This window comes from Falco punctatus (assembly GCF_963210335.1).
Source record: "Falco punctatus genome assembly, chromosome: 11".
In the NCBI taxonomy this organism is placed as follows: domain Eukaryota; kingdom Metazoa; phylum Chordata; class Aves; order Falconiformes; family Falconidae; genus Falco; species Falco punctatus.
The window spans coordinates 6970743-6992853 of record NC_137591.1 but is presented as its reverse complement, the minus strand read 5'-3'; the positions used below and the strand labels follow the sequence as shown (position 1 = coordinate 6992853).

Genomic DNA, 22111 nt, shown 5'->3' with positions numbered 1-22111 from the left:
ACATGTTTCCAGAACTCCACACTGCTACAATCACAACCTCTTCAAAGGATTTGGTATGCTCCTAGTTTCCAGCTTCTAAATATTTCTTTGACTAAAACTCATATGCACTGATTTTTGCTGACGGAATTGCCAGCTTTGTCTGTTTGGTCTGGGTTTTGTTTTGCTTTCTTTTAACAAGCAGCAAGACATTGTTGCAAGACACAAGCTCTTGGGTGGCACCTACGTGTATGTTATTTCACAATGAAGAATGTCTGCAAATTCCTCATGAGGCACTTGACATTATTCTGTCTTTCTATTTCTGGGAATCAAACACTAGGGGCCATATTCTACACTGATGAAACATCACCAAAGTCCATGAATAATTATTGGCCTCAGTGACCTCTGTGCAAAATTGGACGCAGATGTTTTTATGACACCCTCTGATGTCTGTTTTCAATATAGGTTTTACAAAACTCAGCCTAAGTCAACTACGTGCTTCAAGCAGGCACCTACAAATACTGCTGTTCAACAGAGATATGAAAACATTGCTGAACAGAAACGTGCAAACAGTGAAAAACTCCCCAGACTCTGAAACTTGGGAGCGATTACAAGCCTTGGACTCCTCAGCAAGGCTGATAGTGTGTTGCAGTCCCTGGAGCTCCAAAAGTCTCCATACGCCTAAATTATTAATGGCTATCCCTCTCCGCGGGGAGGTTAAACAATCAACCCTCCCATGAAAAAAAGCCAGGCTTCCCAAGGTCAAAACATACTGGCCATTTCTGCTAGCAAATGTATTAAAGCAGAAAAGCAGAATTTTATTTAAGTTCACAGAGCAGTTCTAATTTCTACCTACTTGTCAGACAGGTACCAGGGAAAAAGAACAGCTGTACTTCTAGGATAAATTCACCATCAGTTATTCAGGAAAAGGAGAGAAAGGAGGAGACTAAGACATGTGAATGCAACTCGTCACTAAGTGAGACAGGACTGAGAAGGGATACGAGGAAAAGGAGGGCCTCCCTATACAGTCTCTACTTAAGATTTCTGCTCTATTTGATACTTTTAAAGTATTACTCTTTTTCATAGGTGGTGGTAATAAAAATCTCTGAGCCAGTGCAGAGGATGGCAAAGAATGCCTCAAAAGACTGAAAGGCTGCTACTTCTTGCCTGGGTTATGCTGTCATATCAAAACATTACAACACGGGGGTTTATAGGGGAGACACCATGTCACAGAAGTTGCTTTTCACAGCTTAGATGCAGCATTTAAGTTCTTGTTGCCTGAATTTACTGTACATACTGTGAGGTTAAAGTACACCAAAGCAAAACACGACACCTTCAGCAGAATTTCACACCAAGTTTGCTGAAACTCAAGTTTGCATGCAAGAGGTAAATCCAGGAGTCCTGAACTCTGTGCAGACCCAGTTACAACAAACTCCTGTCATGCTCTCAAAGCAGTTGCTTGATCTACCCTGGGGTTAAAATCAGCGTGAAGGCATTTCTGGCAGTCCTTAACCCCGGCTGCAAGTTTGCTGCTTCACTGCTAGAGTCTGCCCTTGCACAGCTGTGTGCACGTTTTGCAGCCCAGATCGCTCAGCCAACATGGGCTGCAAGAGCATAAAACACATCTGCCAGGAAGCAGCAGAAATTTTCACCAGTCACCTTTGCCACTGAAAGCAGAGCAGTGTGATTACACACTGGGAATGCCCAAAATTGCAGACAAAGTCACTTCCTCTGCAACTCAGCCTAAAAACAGACCGAAGAGAAATATATACCATTTAAGCCCTGTTTTGCAAAACTTGGCATGGATCCAGGCTGCATACTGTTACTACAACTGTGTGCAAAAACAGTAACCTGGTATTTACACCTGCAAGCTCTGTGTTTGTAAGCACGGTAAAACACACACTGACAACATTCCTACAAACAAACACACATTCTCAAAAATGCACTAGCTGCCAACGGCCCAGGTATCTCTGACCTGTAATATAAATTACCCAAATCTAATGACTTGCTGGAAACTCAGCAGAACTCAGTGCAAAACTCACAATCCCTAACAAAACAAGAAAGAGAGGAGAGGAAAAAAAAAAAAAAAAAAAAAAAAGCAACAACCAACAAACCCAAAGGCCCTTCAGGAGTCAGGATCAATGACCTGAATCACATACTTGAGGACTCAATCCTCTCAGTAGCAAAAGGATGCCTTCTGCAGGTAGGGAACCGGGAGAGGGGACAAGAGAAGTGTAACAGACATGGGATGACCAAGAAGGTATTGACAGTTCTGTGTACAAATCTGCATGGGTGGCCAGTAGGGAAAGGCAACATGGGTCTGTGCTCCCCATTAGGGAATTTCAAGTGTAGCAACACAGGTGAGCATTCTGTTTGGCAGCCAACAGCAGGTGAAATGAAGCTGTTACTTTGCCTGGTTCTCCTGCATTTACTATTTTATTAGAAACACCATGTTTTTTGCTACTTTTATATGTGGTCCAGTTGTTTAATATTGGATCAATGTTTGCTCTTTGTCTCCTGTTCCTACTTTAATCAATAAGTTGCAGGGTGAAAAATGCAAGAAATGCTCTATACAGTTAAACCCACATGCCATGGTTTCCTTTTCTGGGAGGCTAAAATGCTACAATTAAAATACCCACTGTGGTCTTATAAGAATGAATGCAATGAAAGGAGCAGGGATTTTTCTAAAGACTTAATCCAGCGTTTTTAGCTTTATCCTCTTTTTCTATCTGATTTTATTTTAGCAAAATTATGGCACTTTATGGAGTAAATATGTATTTCTGGGATTATGAAAAGTTCCCCTTTCTGACCATACATTTATTGTCCCAAATTCTTTAACAGCTTCAGACACCAAAAACAGAAACAGAAAATGGAAAGTAGCAATTGGTAAGCCACAGAGAAAAAAAATAGAAAACCCCTGTACCATAATAAACACTACTGAAAAGCATTCCTATGCCATACCAATACGTATGGTATAGAAACACGCATTGAATTAACTGGGTAGCAACACATAAGGAACATCCAAGGTGATGAAAAAAACTCCCAACACGCAGACCCTGGTTCTTAGCGATCTTTAGTCAGACCAGCGCCACAGAGTCCCTGTGTGTGTACCTGTGAAGATACCTTTTCTACAGCTCTGTAAAGATGACATGAATTGCATCCAGTGATAATTTGCCAGGAATCTTGCTTTTTAAGACCACTGAGTCAGAGCTCTGGGAATTGTAAGGAATTGCACACAAAAGCATTTTCAAAAACGTCTCCAAAGCCAGCATCGTTTCAGACTGAACAGCAGGTTCATCCTCTGATCCAAGTCTGTTACGGCGGAACAGCGCCAAACAAACGTCTATTAATATTCTGCCAGGAAGCATGAGCGGATGGTCTCTTGCCTTACATTAAGTGAAGTGGTCAGGTTAAGAGTTAGGCATCGGTCACGCGGTTTTTCCATTCAAGCACAAATCTCTTCACCCATCATTGTGTGTTGTCAAATGCTTTTGTGCATTGCAATATTAAATACCAGTACCCTGGGGATGGGAAATGAATAGGCACAACATGGAAATTATGATGCATGCAACAATACCCTTTAACCTATTAACAAGTATGACCAAGTGTACTTATTCTGAGCTCTCTAATCATCAAGGCAAGAAGACATCAACAGCTACTGTGTCACACTGACAGGGCCTTCAATGGCAAGCGGGGTTCAAAGGTCCACAGGAAGCACAAAGACGCTTTGTCTTTTGATGCAAAGAACAAAGCTACCATGTGGCACAGCATCACACATGCAATTAGTCAGGAACGTTAATACAGTAGAAGCAGATGGTGGAACCATGTCAACATTTTTAGTGGGCACATTTCCCCTTACTCTCGAGTTGCCGTGAACTGAGGTCATGGGGGAGCAGCAGGCAGACTGTCGATAAGCCAGGCCACACCAGGGATCAACATTACCCTTTTACCTACCCGTCTGAGGTACCTGTGCCCTACCACCTCTCCTGGCACAGCTCCCATCTTTCAGACATCTCCTCTCCGCCACATCTCCACATCACAGGGCAGCACCACGAACCTCACTGCGTACAGAGGAAAACTGAGGCAAAGAGACAGACAGTCTCTAACTCTGGCTGTGCTGGGACATGCTCATGGGGAAAGGCATTAAAAACACACCTTCAGAGCCTGTTACACTGCTCATTCTTCTCATTTCTGCAGCCAAATGAGTTACCAAATAGCTATACGATTCACTTGTACTGCGCAGCTACGGCACATGTAACTCCAAAGTACTTTACACATTTGCAAAGAGCAACTGCTCCTCTGATGCTTTTCACCTGCCAGCCGTAAAGCTCAGCTAACACAGGACAGGAACAAAAGGCTTCTCTCGTTTACCACCAATCAAGCTGGATGTGCAGAAAATGCAAAACCCAAACCAGAAGGATCACACAAAGAAATACAATACAGGAAATGCTGTGATTCGTATGACTTTGAAGTAACAGCCCTGCACATCCTTCAGACAAAGCCTCCTCTGCTGTTATTGTCAACCAGTTCTGTCCAATTCCCCAGCTCTGTACTTCACAGATTTCAATAGTACCCAGGTGAGGATGGCAGGAGCTTTCAGCTTTAAGTCATTTAATTAAAATAAAACGAACAACCCGCAGTTAGTCAAACCGCACGTACACTCCAGCCACTACAGCTGCCGAATTCTGCAACCCTCAGTCCAATCTGATTTCCTTTAAAGCTCCTGGCAACCCGTTAATTAAAACACATTATTTACAGCTTCCAGGGGCTTGAAACCATGGGATGCACTTGATGGAATTTATACAATTACATACAGTCAGTCCTAGCGACAGGCTCCATTCTTGCTCTTGCTCTCCTCTGCTCCCACACTTGGCTGTTTCCTTCCCTGCAGCTTGTCCACGCGGCGCCATTCGGCCTGGGCCTGCCATGGTGCAATCAGCTGCCATGGAAATGAGCAGGAAGCAACAAAGAAACCGCAAGTCTCTCACTGGAGATGGAGGAGTTGCAAGGCAATAGCATAGGAAAGCCAAGACAAAGAGAAACCAATTTGCCTGCTGCCTCTAAACACAAACAACCCTCCCCCTTTGTGCAAGGAGATGTTGATGAACAGTCTTCCCCCGATTTAAAAAACTAAGCCCCTTCCAGCCAAATGCAACTGGGCTAGGTGGATGCAGCACCCTGCCTTTCATCTTAACAGCAGTTCACTCGTTAGTGCTTTGTGGCAAAACACCACCAACAAAGTGATCCCAAAGCAAACCAGAGGATGTGTAGTTTAACTTACTTAATAAGCAACCCCCACATCACTGATACAGCAGCATCAGCTGCAGACCGATCGTCTCTATTTTGAGAAATATTTTTTCTTTTTTTTACTCCATTATTAAGTAGTCACGCTCATCAGCAATTCTCTTAACTTTGTAAGAAAAAAGCATTTTAAAACATACATTAAAAGGTATGACTGACAAGCATAACAAAGTCTACTGTGTCTTTGAACTGATTTCCAAAGGTGTTTGAGAAGGACTGAGAGCAGCCCTGCTGAGGAGGACCTGGGGGTACTGATGGATGAAAAGCTGGACAAGCAATGCGTGCTCGCAGCCCAGAAAGCCAACTGTATCCTGGGCTGCGTCAAAAGCAGCGTGGCCAGCAGGGCGAGGGAGGAGATTCTGCCCCTCCGCTCTCATGAGACCCCATCTGTAGTACGAAATCCAGCTTTGGGCCCCTCAGTACAAGACATGGGCTTGTTGGAGCGAGTCCAGATGAGGCCATGAAGATGATCAGAGGCTTGGAGCACCTCTCCTATGAGGAAAGGCTGAGAGAGCTGGAGTTGTTCAGCCTGGAGAAGAGAAGGCTCCAGCAAGACCTTATTGAGTACTTTGAGTACGTGAAGGGGGTTTATAAGAACGATGGGGTCAAACCTTTTATCAGGGCCTGTAACGATAGGACAAGGGGTCATGTTTTTAAACTAAAAGAGGGCAGATTCAGACTAGATATAAGGAAAAAATTTTTTTTTACAGTGAAGATGGTGAAACACTGGCACGGGTTGCCCAGAGAGGTGGTAGATGCCCCAGCCCTGCAAACATTCGAGGTCAGGGGATGGGGCTCTGAGCAACCTGATTGAGTTGAAGATGTCCCTGCTCACTGCGGGGGGCTGGACTAGATGGCCTTTAAGGGTCCCTTCCAACCCAAACTGTTCTATGATTCTGTGTGTTTTATGAGAATGAAAGGAACATAAAGGTCTATGGAACAGTGAACTTTTTCTGCTTAGGGAGTCCCACATGAACACTGCTGAAAGATCAAGCACCATAAGCTCAAGACATTCACACATATAATCCTCCCAATGATTATTACTTTTCCCCCATCCCTTCCATGTGTTTCTCACTTTTTCATGAGGCCAGTGACTTACCTGTGTAAAGCCCATAGAAACCATCTCTAATGAGACATAAAAAGGAGAAAACTGTGAAAATAAGCCTCTATAAAAGCCTAATAGCTTTCTTTCAGCAATACAGAAGCAGATATTGGCCTTATGCTCCAGTGCTTCATTCACAATAGGAAAGGCAAGCAAAAAGCAGAGAAAGCATTTCTTACATGATGCTGAAGCAGCTCCACAGATTTCGGTCTGTAATTCCAAATACCCCCCCTACCTGCACCATGCCCTCAGCTGGTGTGAGAAATGGCTTACCCGCTCTCAAGTCACTATAGCTACTATAATTCAGATTAGCTCTAAAAGCCTCTTTCACCAAGATGTATTGCAGTAGTGCACTGATGTTATTTAAGTCCAGATTTAGATATACTACAGCAGAGGTGTCTTTTACCACAAGAAGCTCAGAAACACAGGAGTTTGTATCAATATTTGGCTCCTGATTAAGCATTTTATCACTGTGATTTTCATAAGAACAGTTATGAATGGATTTATATGAGATCAGTGACCATAAAAATGTCTCCAAGCTGACTGTTTTATTATGTTTTATCTTTTTTTCCAGGATTGCCCATTCTGTACTGGGTCCTTGTAGGTGATAAAGTACTAACACTTTTATCCAGGACAACCAGAATGAGATGCCAGATGCTTTCTACAAGAAAGTCAGAATATGTTTTCAGACTGTTCAAAAGAAGAGTTTTAAAAGCCTAGCCACTAGAGTATGGAGTCCTGAACCTGCAATACTTCACTAATTTTCTGAGTCCCCAAACTTAACCATACACTAAAACATCAATCTAGGTGTATAATTTTAATTCAACACGAATTTTTAAGTTATCTTTTAAGTCTGTTACATCACATATACTGGCGATACTGCATGGCTACCACTGCAGCAAATTATTTGTACCCCCCAGCTATCAGTACCCTCTAGAAACTAAGAAGTAGCATCAGAACCAAAAAATGAGATTCAGGGGTGAGAATTCTGCCTCCAGCAGGAGGGAAAACATCCCCAAACTCAGCATGTCAGAAACTAAGGAACAAGCAGAGGAATATAATATTTCTGTTCTTCCAAACTCTTCTGTAAATAGCAACACAGGTAAGACCCTATGAAGACTATGGTTAAAAGGTAAAGTTCAAAAGTTTTGTAACTACTGAACACCATCCAGCCTGTCACCAACAGAATCAGGGCCGGTGAGCAATATCAGAATTAAACTTCCCCTCTGCAAATGGTTTCCAGTCACCTAGGCGTTGCCAAGACAACTCCAGCAACCAGAATACAAATTACTTTTGGGGTACCACCATAAACTTTGAGCACTTACCAACTCTGCATGCAAATTTAAATCACAACAATTTAAGTGACAACTGTGTAAACAGCAGAAACTATTAAACTATCACAGGAGTCAATGGTACTATAGTCAGGGAAAATGTTACTGAAGGCAGCAACAAAACGGAGCAAAAGGAGGAGGAGACACACATTAAGAAGTTCAGCCTTGTAATTCATGAGTGCCAGATGAGGGCTTCTCATTCCCTAGGAAACATCACTTTTTCTTTGACGACTTCTCGTCCTGGATATCAGCTATAAATAAGTCCCAATGTTGGGGCAAAACTTTACATGTAAAAAAGCCAGGCAGCTTGGGGTGCCAAGAGATGCCTGGTTATAAACAGTCCTGGAACTGTACATTTCCATTGGGTTTTTTTCCCAACAACTGAAAAGAAGGAAGAAGAAGAAAAAAAGAAATACACCTCCTTTTGCCTTTGGCACTGATGGATGAGGCAATCTTAAAAATCTGAGTGTTAAAGACAATGCTTTGGATGCACAAACTGTTTTGCAAAAATGCTAATAAACCAAGCACAACCAGCAAATAGAAGTATAAGTATTTAGGCAACATAACTAAGAACTTTAAGATGTATGACAAGCTCAGAGACTGAAGGGAACAAGGTTTGAACCCCAAACCCTCTCACCTCAAAAAAATCAAACCAAACCACACCACAAAAAAAACCCCAAACCCCACAGCCCTGCATTTTGATGGGAGCTTGCTAAACTGGATCTGTCGAGAACAAGCAGTGGGGCAGTAAGAATGAGAAAGATAGATAAGTGAAATAAACCACTTGGCTACCATCATCAACAGCCTGAATATATGAATATATGAAGCAAATAGCATCAACAGACATTTAAGTTGTTACTTGTTGTGTTAGGGGTGGACAAATAAAATTTATTATTAGGCTTCATATTCCTCCAGCAAGAGTCTTGAAATATTCCTGTCTGGAGGTCTGGACCTTCGGGCAGCTTTGCAGATCCCCCACGCAAATGAAAGCCAGCACAGAAGTCCTGCTGTCCACAGCTCACACAGCTGCTTGGGTGTTGCTGAAGTGTTCACGCACCTTTATTTTACCTCTTACAGTGACACTTTATCAAGTGAAGTGCTTGGCTACAAGAGGATTATTGATTAAAGTATTAAGTGCAAGCAGCTCAACTGCAGAGTGCCAAAAGCAAGGCCATGTGAGTCTGACCACTTTGTTCCACCTTTCCTTTTGCTAAGGTGAAGTCCTTTCTACCAGATTAATAAAGTGCAGCTTTTAAGTAAAAATTCTCATTCTTCTGCCAGGTTAAATCACTGTTGGGATAGTCTGTATGACCAGGCAGGAGCCTCTGTTAGAGTACAAAACCTGGTGGCAAATTTTCCATGCAGCTACAATCACTTGAGATGTTGATTATTACGTAGAACACAATGTGAGATACAACCTCCTGTTGTTAGGCCTTTACTTGCCCACCTGGGCACAACTGATTAAAACCCAGAAGAGTTTATTTAAAAAAATAAAGGGAACTCTCTTTGTGTCTCACATTTCACGAACACTCAGAAAAATATTTTATAGAACCTACCACATGTGTTGCTGGCTGGCCCAAAGATGCCAAGGTATGCTAATTGGAGAGGACCCCAAGGGTTTCATAGCACAGAGTCAAGAGATGTCAGAGACACACAAAAAATTTACAGTTTTCAAATAAAATCCAACTCAGTGGACGTTCAACTTGACAGTAAAAGCATTAGACTGTATTTCTCCAAATTCTGTAAGCTCTGGAGCCTTTGCTGCTTGTGCGAGGAGCCAAGAAGTGCAGATGTACCAGCACACAGTGGTCATCGTAACAGTGGATTTGATGGAAACCTAGGTTTTTTAGTGACAACTCAAAAGAAGACAAAAATGGGATCAAACTGCCATGCTGGGCTATGTGAGCTACACGGTGGGCTACGTGAGCCCAGTTTTAATTGGATGTCAAGTGCAACTGGTGAAGAGCAGTACAACAGAGTATGACAGTCATCAGTTCTAATGACAATGTGCTGAATCGGCTGTGCCACACGGGCCTTCCCCTGCAAACCTTGCAGTGACTCTTACCTCGTGTGGTCACCAAAGCTAGGAGAGATGAACAGGTTTCAGGCCAAATTTGCTGAGCAATTACCCATTCCTTGATGGCAACGTTATAATTAAAAGTAATAAAAACCCTGAAGATACAGAACTCAAATTTTCCAAAAGATCACTCCCAGTTATTCACCACTGTCAGAAGTGGCCCATTGAGTGGGCAAGCCCTACCAAAGCCAGGTGCAGGGCTTTCAAGGGGCTGAACATCTAGATCAGTGGGATATTCAGAATCTACCAATAACTTTCACCATCTTTTCATCTTTGAATCTGACAGCTGACTGGGGTTATAAACCTCAGAATTTCCCTGTCTTTCAATCTCCTAAACAACTTGTCTGCTCCTTCTCCCTCCTTTCCCATTTCAAATCAACCTGTAAGTTTTAACCGAAGTAATACAGTCTGGCCACATCTCACACTTGCATTGGTCATCTCACTTATGCCTGGTTTCGTGAGACACTACACTTCACAGCAGAACTGAGCCGATACAGAAAGCTCACAACTCCCAGCCAAATGCAGCACAGGGGCCTGCTGCGTGTGGCTGTGGTTCCTATTTGGTTCCTAGCCAGCCAAGTGAAGTGAGACTCCCTGAAACCTCCTAACCACCTAGAATATAGGACAAGAAGTTAGGAACGCCTAAAGCAGCTCCAAGGATCACCTTGCATGCAGACCCACTTTACTACTGGAGTGGCCACTACGAGCAGACAAGATCAGAAGAGCTCAATGGCACTGAACAGCGACCAACTCAGGAGAAAAAAAGGCGGTCTGATAAACAGTAATTTCCACCAGACTCCTTAAGCTTAACGCACATCCCCTGTAACTCCAACTTCAGTAAAACCACAGCAGAACTTAAATACAGCCCTATCTATGTCATCCCTCAACAATCAAATATGCAGAAATAACTGCTGAAGACTGGCAGCTTATTACTGAATTCATAACCCTTAGTTTCCTTATAGTTTTACCTGCCTCTGTCACTCTGAGTTAGAAGCATTTGCAGTCTGAGGTTCTGTGCACTTTACCACTTGTTCAACAGCCTCAGATCATAAAATCTGAAGTCTGTGTAGCTCTGAGGAGAAAACATGCCGCCTTCAATAATTAAGAGTCCTTCATAAAGTTACTGAAGCACTAAAACCAAAATAAAAAAATAATGGTTTCAGCACTGTCTTGAATGTAAGAATAAAGTAAGATCTGCTTTCAGAGTGCCTGTCCTACTGCTCTAGGAGGCTGAGTGCATGCTGGCAGCTGGCACTGAAGTCACAGCAACGCAGTAATTAAACACTCAGTGGTGTGCGATACAAGGACGTGGAAGAAATCTAACCAAAGGAATCACCTCTTTTCTCTATGCTGGCACGTTCTTCATTCTCAGACTGGAGGCATAGTGGAGGCACAAGGCACCTCTGTTGCACAATCCCTCTGCAAGTAAGCGCATGACAAAACCACAGCGTCTCTCACTTCTCTGTCAAGCCCTACAAACTAACGTAATCAAAGCCAAGACAGAAGATGAAAGAGCATCATTTCAGCTATAACTTTCCTACTCAACAGCCATTCCCTGAAAGCCACAGTCCCCTCTGATTGTTTTAAGAGGGGAGAGGGAAAGATTTTTTTCAAGACATCCTGCTTCACACCATGGGAGGAAGATGCTGTTCCTGCACATGCACAAACCAAAGACTTCCCTAACTTGGTGGGAGTCAGACAAAGCTATGACATAGTTAATACATGTACCTGGCCCTGACTGTAAGCCAGCGGCAAGAAAGTGACTGACTTTAGTACCAACTGGAACTGATGTATAAAAGTACCAAGGGTTTCCTGCAAAGTGACAAATACAGGTGAGACTTAACAGAATCAATGAGAATCCTTATTCTGAAAACAAAAACAAAAGTGGCATAAAAAGGTCTTTATGATCCTCTACTACTATGCAACAGCTACAAGGAACAGCTGTTAAGTAGAAGCTGCGTGATGTGGCTCATCTCATCCCCCCATTACCACATGCTTGTTTCCCTAAAAGCAGAAGATGGGAATAAATAAAAACAAATCCCTCAGCCTAAAGAAGTCAAGAACCACAAATCACTATTGTTAGAAATAATTTTGTTCTAATGACACTGTCCTACAGTACTCAGCATTGGGAAGTTCAACCCCAATACTCGGTGGGTGTTCCATTTTCACTCTATGTGCACATATCTCTGTTAGTTGCCTCTGGGAGAGGTAAAGGAACAGAGGGAAGGGTCCATCTGCACAGGGCAGGGTAGGGGTAAGAAATAACTGCACACCAGCTTTGATGCCCTTTACTTCTCACCCGTTTCTTTAGCTGTTACGGGCAAAAAGTAAGGAGAATAATGAATTTCCAAGTCAATATCAGCTCAGTTCCATCCAGGTCAGGTAATCACCTAACAGGTAGCCCCCTGACATGCATGTGGCAATTTATGATGAAATGAATTATTAATGAGTACAATGTCTAAAAACAACCACCACCACCCAACCCTCCGCAAAAGCAACAAAACCCCCAAATCCCAACTGATATCAAATATGGAGCAAATGCAGCTGCAAAATTTAGAAGGCAGAAGTTTCTCCAAAAGGCCATATGTTTAACAGTCCTATTCCTTGAAAATAGAGCCACTGGCCAACAGGCATTTCCCTGCTGAAGGACAGTCATTCACATGTCCAGTCGAAACAGGTAACACAGACTCACCCATCTTCCCTCGCCTGCCTTTAGCGCTTTATTGGGAAAAGAGGTGGAAGGAGGAGTAGGTTAGCAGAATAATTATTAGAGAAGGGAAGGGATCTATGCATGAACATACAGCAACTTGCAAACTTCCTTTCTTGTGAATGACTAAATGATTCAAGGATGTGAAACTGCCAACAGATAGCAGAGCAAAACCACTAAGAATATTTTAGTAAAAAAGCTCCTATCCCCTGCCTTGGGGAGGGGGGAAGTTTTGTTTCTCATACAGCTGTCTCCATTCTTTTCCTTTTTTCTTCTTGGCTGTTGGTCTGAAGCAGTTCACTATAAGATACAAACATTTCACTTTGTTCCTGGGTCAGCTAGGTCCTGTCATACAATTCAATTGGCAGGTGAATTTTAAATGGGTCAGAACTGATAGTAAGCTCTTAAAAAATGAGAATAAGCTGATTGTCCCTGAGAACAGAAAAGAACAGAGGGGACACTCAGAGTATCTGTGTCTCCAGATAACCTTTGTTATGTAATGGAGCTAGCTGCCTTACGCTGATTTTTTTTTTCTTTTCCTTTTTTTCTGCCATGGAAGCAACTATGTCAAAGCTTGCTGACAGTGGAATAGCTGTTTATGAAGGAGGAACTTGGTAAACAGATATATTGCCTGGAAACTCTAAAGGATTCTCATGCTGCGAGAATCACAACCTCTGGGTCCTGCACGCAAGTCAGATCTGCCACTGGGGTTGTGCCCTGTGCATATGCAGGCCAGGGGCCTCTCACAGTCCCTCCAAGGCTGTGCTGCACAGCGAGCAAGGACAAGCCACATATCTAAGGATGCAACACACAATAGTGCCCAAATCCAAGTTAAGGACTGCGAACAGTGACCCGCCCTGCATAGCAGATTTACTGGTTTGCTGGCAGCCTCCTGAAGGTTAGATTTGACTCTCCCCTAAAGCCATATGCACTGTGTAATACAAGGGCAAAAAGTTATTCTGAAGGCAGATGAATTTATAAATAGTTGCTTACAAATCTTCAGGCTCATGCAAGTTTTCTGTGAGGACATCAAGTCCTTTCCTAACTCACTTCCAACACAATCTCTTGATTTAGAACAAACCCTCATCATCGTCTCCATAAGTCATCCAAGGCCAAATAGAGACAAGTCACTAATATTTAAAACATAACTGATGACGCCTACTGGCTGTTTAGAGGCCACTGTTCAAAGCTATACCCTCCTCTCAAGAAATCCTCATCAAAATCCAAATCAAAAGACAAAAACCTCCTGCTTCCCCAAGTCAAGCTTTGCTTCCAAACATAGGCTGGAAGAGTAGGTTAATCTGAATTTATGTAAACTCAAATGGAGAACAAAATCTGGTCTTCTGTGTTCTAGCTGCAGGAAACCAAGAAGTGGACAGCCACAGACACCTGCTGTTGCCTTTGCAGTCACAGTCCACAGTCTGGACCAGCTTCTCTGCTTTGAGACCAGAACGGTTAACAAGTTTTTAAACAGCAGAGCAACAGAAAAACTGCAATTATTTCAGCTTCAGGCCTGTCCTTAGAGATTCAATATTATCTAAAAACTAATAAAAACATTCAGAACAGACACATACAAAAAAATTACAATATGAAGTATTTTTCCATAGTCAGCAATAAAAGACTACTTATATTTGATTTATGTAAACATAAAATTGTGGAAAATATACAGGCTGCAGTGGTATTTCTGTCTCTTTCCCAATCACCACCTTGAAAAGAATATATTGTTTTCAGCTTTATTTTAATTTATTCTTAAAACTGGACGTTTATGTCAGGTTTTATTAGTTGTTTTCACTGCTGTTTCTCAGTGTGGTTTTACTGTAAAACTTGTCACACTGCAGAATTTTTTTTTTATTCATGCAGCAAAGAGGCTACCAGGATGAAGCTTTAGTTTTCAGCTTAGTTCTTTTATTATTGGTCCACATTTTTGTGACCTTCTTTTATAATTTTATAAATTGTGATCCCTCTTTTATAGTTCTTATTTAATCAATAAAATCTCTTACAACAATGGAAGTGAAAAAGAAAAAAAATATGAAAACTGCCCTCTAACCTTGCAAGGACACAGCAGAGTCCTAAATCAGTGTTAGCTGAGGTGCATCACATTCAGTAAACCCCCATTCTGCGGTTACATCATCCCACGGTTTCCTTCCTTCTCTGGACTCCAGGTGTCCCCAGGAAAAAATCCCAACAGAAGATAAAACAAGTGCATGAGTGCACACACACCAGCCTATAACCTCTTGTGGAGGAACGTGTTGCCAGCTCCAAAATCAGCTGGGAGAGGTGGAAAAGAAAGAGTCAATCCAGTCTCCACATTCCCCGCCACCTGCATTCCTTCCCAGGATTCATATGTAACCTGTCAGTTACAAAATCTGCTCTCTGCAGCGACAAACCTCTGGAGCAGCTACATCCCAGATGTCTCCAAGCTGACCACTCTTCCAACAGCCACAGCCACACTCAGCAGCTCTCAGTCCCAACCGAACACTCTATGGGGCTGGACAGAAGCAGGGTGAGATGCCATTCCCACACTATAGCGCTTTGCAATCTATATTATGACAAGATATGTCAAGAGCGTCGTAACACCACATTCAAACAGTGACAATGCTCTCTTCTTCCAGCCCCCAGGGCACCTATATATCAAAATCCCTTTTCCAGAATGCATCTGCCTGTAATTTTACAGATTCAAAAGGTCAAAACTTCACCTGCATTTACTTTAATGCTAATCATACATTATTAAAATAATTTAGGAATCACCCACTCGCTCCAGGGCCTCCCACAGGGCTGGGTAGCAAGGGCATGCTAGCTAGGGAATTATTATATATTCCATGTCAAGGACAACAATTCAAAGTCAAGCACAGAAAAGAAAAACAATAGATAAGGTAGTGTCTTAGTTTTTCTAGTTTATCTCTAAAATAACCATTTTTATTTAAATTTGTGTGCATTACACAACTAACACTGGAATCTCTCATTTGAACACATATAGCCCTTCAACCATAAGTAACAAGATGCTCTAGAAACATTCCCACATGAATTTTAAGGAGCAAGTAAAAAAAAAAAAAAAAATATCAATCTACCCATGCAAGAAATTCAGTTGCTTCTAATCTATTTATGAGAGGCCAAAGCACCAAACAGCCTATGGAGATGGAATAAAATCACATTCATCTGAAACTCTGAGAAAAGGTTGATCCCAAATAGTCAGTCCTCTTTCCTTCTCTAGCTGTATGTATCAGTGAGCCAACACCTGCAATAGATTTACACCCTCTTGCCAGTATGAAGGAATATTGATTTTTGCCCAAGGGAAAGGATGAGAAAAACAGACACACATAAACAATGTTTAACAGCATTTCCTAAAACAATTTTTCTTTCTTTTTTTCTCTCTCTCTTTTTTTAAATACTCCCTTTAAAGATTAGTAACTAGTTCATTCCTGACTAATTTGGAAGATTTAATTCAAAACACAGCAGAAGGCAGCATGGGAAATCTGATGTTGAGTTTAACAAAAAAAACCCAACAAACCAACCCAAACCCAAAAGCCAACTTTTCAGGCAACGTCTTATGCAAATAGCATTACACTGCTGCCAACAGGTCTAAAAATGTTGTAAACTTTAGCATGGAGGATGGTCAGTTTTGTCTGACAGCACTGTCGTTATCATGCATGTGCTTGACACACACATACTCATACACATGCACAGTTGTTACAACCTTAACACGCTCAGATATTTAGAAAGTATCCAACTCTTCAACTGCTACAACTATCTATGTAGCAGAAATACACCTTTCCAAGCACCCTCAAAACCAGAAATAGTATTTATGTGGTTTTATCTTGTTTTCCAGGAGACATGATTTACTTACAAGCCAATAAACACATACATGGTCACTGTTTCTAACGCTGAAGCACCTGTTACTATTTATTGATTCAATGATCAAGTGGACAAGAGTGCAATTTATGACCAAAGGATGTACAGATGTTATGCAAAGAACCTCCCTGCTACCATACAGCTCCCACACCTTGGAAGATCCTCCTAGTCACTTCTACAAAGTCATTCTTTGAAGAATAGACATCTGCGCTCCACTGAGTTCTCAAAACTTGCTCAAACAGATGCATGCAAAACAAGTCAGAACCCAGCACGTAAGAATATTCAGTCTTCCTGACACCCCATTAAAAACTTTGCTGGGGTCTTACGAGCCATGCCAGCATGCCATCCTTCTGCAGCATCGACAGCAGTGAACAACCTGATTTTTAACAATACAAGCGAACCTAAGTGACACCTGTAAAACTTAATTTTTAAAAGAGCTGCCAAAAGCCTCAGCCTGCTGCTAATGGCAGCAGGTACTTGAGCACTGAACAAATCAGATTTCACTAAAAATCTCGGTTCGGGGAGGCATGAGGTTAGTGCTTCCTCCGCCTCCCTCTCTCCTGTCAATGAATGTACACTGGTACCTCACCAAAGGCAAGGACCGTTAGGCGCAGCTGTAGCTCTGGTCAGTGCTTTATGAAAACAACTAGTATCTGAAGCTAGTTCCAGACCACATGCTGCATTTTGACCATCCTCTCATCCATTTGAAATTGCAGATGGCAATCCTGCTCCTTAGGAAGAAAAATATTTCTGACAATAATGAGGAACAGGGAAGCATCTGGCTGTCTTCCCCTATCCTAACCTCATGGGAACAGTAGCTCCCACTCAATAACCTGACCTTTCAACTGGGTTGTGCTTGAAGTGTTCTGGTAGGTTCGTTCACCTTTTCAACCCACCTCCTGCTTTCAGTTCATCTTAATTTATTGCCTGTTTCCATAATGTGCTCCCTTTGGTGACCTGTGTATAAACAACAGTTGCTTTTACAAATCAACATTTTTAAAATTTGGTTCAAGTGCTTTCATATTTACCTGACCTCTGCATAGCATTTTGGACTAAAAATCTCTCACTTCAGATGTCCCAGGTCTTATGCTCATTTTATATATTTCCTTCTTATTTGCTTTGTAACATTTGCAAGAATGAATTATGAAATAAATGAAACCGTTAAGTTTCAATGCTGCTTACGTTACTATGCCTGGAATAAACAGACTTTATCATCACAACATGCTAAGCCACCTAACAGCTGCCAGGACATCCTGAACTCACCACAGTGCAATATCACACATCCATCCTGAAGTGTACAGCTGAGGTTTCTCCAAAGCCTGAAAACTCTGAAGATACTTTACTTCTTATCATCATTTGAGAGGTTACTGTCCTGGAAACAGTTCCTATGAACAGTCAATACCAATGGCAAAACCAAACAGGTTTAATTCCACTCCCAAGAATGTTCTCTGCTTTTAAGACATTCATTGAAAGCATTTACAGAACTCACAGGACACCCTGAGTAATGGTTTGATGGACACATTGCCAGCAACGGCTGCTGCCAGCAGAAATGAGTGATGTTTCGACTTCCATGTTCTACTAAGTAGTAATATAAATTATGAGCTCTTGTACACTTAGAACCTATCATGTTCACTGGTCTGTACTTGTAAATGAGTAAATTGATCATTAATGTAGCACCAAGGCCAGATTCATAGCTTTGCTGTAGAGAAGGACAGCACAGCATCTCATGTCAAAGCAATAATTCCCCAATGAAATCAAGCAAATAAACATGTTTCACAGAAAAGATCAGATCGCCCCTCCCCCCAGCCCCATGATCCAGCCTTACTGATGCACATTAGCTCAAGTTTGGAACCACTCATCTCTCTTTCTTACCCTCCTGCCACACAGTATGTATAATACACACTTGTGCATAGGCACCAAGAGCTTTATGATACCACATGTGGCAACGAGCAGCTGAGTTTAAAATACAACCACAAGAACCTATGAAATTCTGGGTCTGTCAGGGTGAGTGTGCAGATCGGCTTGGGTTGTGCTGTGAACTACACAGGATGCTTTGTGTATTACCTTCTTTCCAATAGGTAGAAAGCGTCTCATCTTCATTTTATTACCTGTTCTTGAATAATTGAGGCTATTTGCTCAGTGGTGCAGCACCTCAGCACATTAATAAAACTAAATACATTTACTCCTAGTGAATGTCCACTAACATTATTACTTTATTACTAGGTCTTTGGCAGAAGTGTGAATAAGCATGAATCTCATGTTGTAGGTCCAGGCAGCCCGGAGAGTCTCCACTCTAAGCTGGCTCTGATCCCAACAACTTTCACTGAATCACTTAACATCTCTTCTTGGTTTCCCATCTTTCATCTGGAGTCTTAATATATACTTCACTGATAAAGAAAAAACAAAACCCAAACAATAAAACACATTATTTAAAGTTTGCACAGTGCTTTGAAGATGAAAAGGGCTAAGTTTTGTCACTAGCACAGCTTCAGAGAGACATGGTTTATTTTTGCTGAGGAAATTTCTGCCATTGAGTTCTGTTTGAAGAATGTATTTATCTCAAGAAAAATCTACTTTATATGAATAAGAAGTATTGTATTTAATAAAGTGTCTCAGGGTGGGACAGGGGGGAATAGAGGAAACATGGTACAACAGGAAAAGATCCTGGATGTTAAATGCCGGCAGGATCAGAAAGCCATTTTGTCTCTCCAAGCACCCTGGAGATATAGGGGATCCCTGGAGTGATCCTACGTGTCCATGACACAAGCCAGAGCAGGCAACCATATTGCAACAAAACTCTGAGGGTCCTAAGCTTCAAGAAAAGCTTGCCTCTTGCTTAGCTGCCCTTACTTCATACTGAAGATAATAATGTAGTACAGACCTTCCCTGCGCAGTCAGAACCTCACCTACACTGATGTCAAAAAGGGTTTCCACCTGGATGAGCAGTTCTTGCTTCACTTCATCAAAGCTGCATCAGTATGTACTGCTGTAATAAAGTGCATGTTGCAGAACATGACCAAAAGGAACATCTTATATGTTCCCTTGACTTCTTGCTGGTCAGAGGCATGTGACAGCTAAGGCCTGAAGCAAGGAGACTACATGGATCTAGACTTGCCTGTTGTTTCCACACATCGACCCAATCCTGCTGCACAAACTGCCAAGTTTATGCTACTTTCACAAAACATGACATCACGTGACATTTTATTTTACTTTTCTTTCTTTTAAAGAAAGAGGGGGGTTGCTTTTGTTTTGTTTAATTAGTTGTAGCTGCTGGCATGTGTGAGGAGAGCAGCATCCCGGTTACAATAGTTTTGGAAGCCAGATTCATTGTGTTGTGACGGGTTGCTCAGGGTGCTCTCTACATTTTTTCCATTTCCTTGGCAGAGCTGCAAGCAGTACGATGTCAGAAGACAAATTACAGAGGCATTTACCCAGTTCTGGGGCTTGTTGTTTGCTATTCAGCCTTGGCCGAACTGGCATGATGTACTGAGTGCGCTCCACTGCTTGTGGGACAATTTTCCTGGCACTGCAAAGAGACTTGTCATCATATCTTTGGACAAATGCACTGTGCTAAACATACCTAAGTATTTTAGGCCACAGTCCTATTTGATGTAAACCAGTGTAGCTTCACGTAAATCATCACATCTGTTTACATTCACTGGTGCTACGGATTCAGTCCTTTAACATCGTATCAGTTTGAGAACAGGGACTTACACATACAGCACTGCAGGATTTGTGTTTGTTTATTGCTGTACAAGCTTTAAAATTGTTGTAAAAGCTTCTGACACAATTGTCAACCAACACCATTCATGCAAAAGCGGTATGTGGACTTTGTCAGCCTATAAGTAATGAGCATTTGTATTATATGTGCTGTTACCAAGTATGTTTGTAAAATCGCCCATAGCTCAGCAACAGTAAAAGTCACACCAGGGCAAGTTTGCCAGAGAAACCCACTTCATACCCAGTAACCTGACCTGATCTCACAGGGTGCTAAATCTCTTCTAGTAGTCGTCTTCCCTGTAATGGTCTTTCCTTTTTCCCGTAAAAGCACTATTCCTCTATCACAACAGCCATTTCAGCTTCTGATTTCAGCAGTGTTACTTTTGAGAGCTTCTTTTAATGCGCCAGTTCCTAGCTACCTGAGGTCAGGCAGGTACCTGTGTATTTCATGCATAAGCAGCCTGGTCATCTCTCCCTGCCAGCTGTCAGGTCTCATGTTCCGTCTCAAGTTTCAGAGATTCACTGAAACACTACCCAAAGTGTTTGAGCTTGTTCAAGGACTCACAGCTTTGAAGGAAGACCTTTAAGTAAAAAGGAAACTATTTTTCATGTTTAAATGAAATATGTGAGAAATAAAGACAGTGGAAACAAAAGCTCAAATTCTTCCCACTTCCACTTATCTCCTCTGGTTTAACCTTTCCTGCAGAATCAAGGCAGTGCTGCACCTAAGGCTGAGGCAAGACACCAAGCACCAGAACAAGGATTTAACTCACTCTCAAAGCACAACGGAGCTATGGAATATCTCTGGGCAGATGCTGTTATTTCATGATCTAGCTATTTCACCCCTAAAACCATGCAGGAACAAGGAGAACATAAGTCACAGCTCATCTCTCATGGAAGAGGGGATTATTCTGCTGCTGCTGCGGAGCATCCCCTAATCCAGGAAGTGCTGTTTGGGCCGGTCAAGAAAGGAAAATTCCAAGCAAACTCCCTTCCTCTTTAGAACAGAAGAGCAACCAAGTACAAGTGAACTTCGTTCTAGATGCCAGGGTCCCTTCCAGCACCGCAGGGGTGGGGGGGAGCGGCTTTTGCAAATTAGTCATGCTTCTAGGACAGTAACAAAGCACCTGGTGGAGCCCTCAATGCCACTCACAAGGGTTTGGGTCTAAACAAAACTCGTGGAGATGTAATGGACCAAATCTACTGTGGCAGGTGTACTTCTACAAATCTAAGCTGAGCTATGCTCCCTTATAGCAGCCCTATGTTTACACCCACATCAAGAAATCTCATCAGGCATGAAGCCCTGATGCAAGGAAAATACATTTTCTCAAATATGCAGCACTTTATCTATTACTTACTTCAAAGCCCCTCCAAATATGCTGTAAGGTTCTGGAAATTATTCCTTGAACAGGTTAATTCATTAAACAGTTTGAATACTTGCCGTTATTTGGTTACACAAAGAGTTTATCCTGTGTTTTTGCTTTAATGATTATTTGTAGAAAACATTAAATTGATAGTAATAGAGAATTTAAAGAAAAAATATATTGGATATATTATAAATATAGAAAATATAATTTTCCACTTTGATGGATGGTGTTATTGGGTAATAGGGAATTTATGGAGGAGGAGAAACCTTGCATTAGCACAATACAGCAGTGCATAAAGGATTCAAAAAACAGCTGCATTGCTGAATCTGGAAGCAAAGAGGAAAAGCTGGTCTTAGAAGGAAAAGCCATTACTGATTGTAAGAAGGAACAATCTAACTGGGGATTCAAAGCAAGGGTAATGGTCACTGGGTTTATCTTTCCAGCTGCCTCTTTTACATGGAAAGGTTCAAAATTAGCGAATTCTGCATTAACTTTAAAGCCCTCAGTAGCACAAATATAGAAACACAGGGATTAGGAGAGAGCTCAGTTTTAATGTGAACCTCTCATCCTTCGCTCTCTTTTCGCTTTGCCCCCCAACACTCCCATTTACCTGAGTTGTTCAGTTCCTGCACCCTGTTCCACCCCAGCATGGTCACAGCTCTGGGACAAAGACTACCCTTA

At 42.0% G+C, this 22111-nt stretch overlaps 1 protein-coding gene across 4 annotated transcripts in view; it reads right to left on the bottom strand.

The window, feature by feature from the left end:
* The window catches only part of LRP8 (LDL receptor related protein 8), a 194496-nt gene that overhangs the window by 84565 nt on the left and 87820 nt on the right, over positions 1-22111 (bottom strand). The window contains exon 1 of one of the 4 annotated variants that reach the window (XM_080406257.1): positions 12480-18308. The exons of the other annotated variants lie outside the window; for them this stretch is intronic. Coding sequence (XP_080262383.1) covers positions 12480-12483 — 4 coding nt within the window. The 5' untranslated portion in view covers positions 12484-18308. Of the gene's footprint in view, positions 1-12479; positions 18309-22111 lie in introns of those variants that run through there. 4 annotated transcript variants of the gene reach the window in all.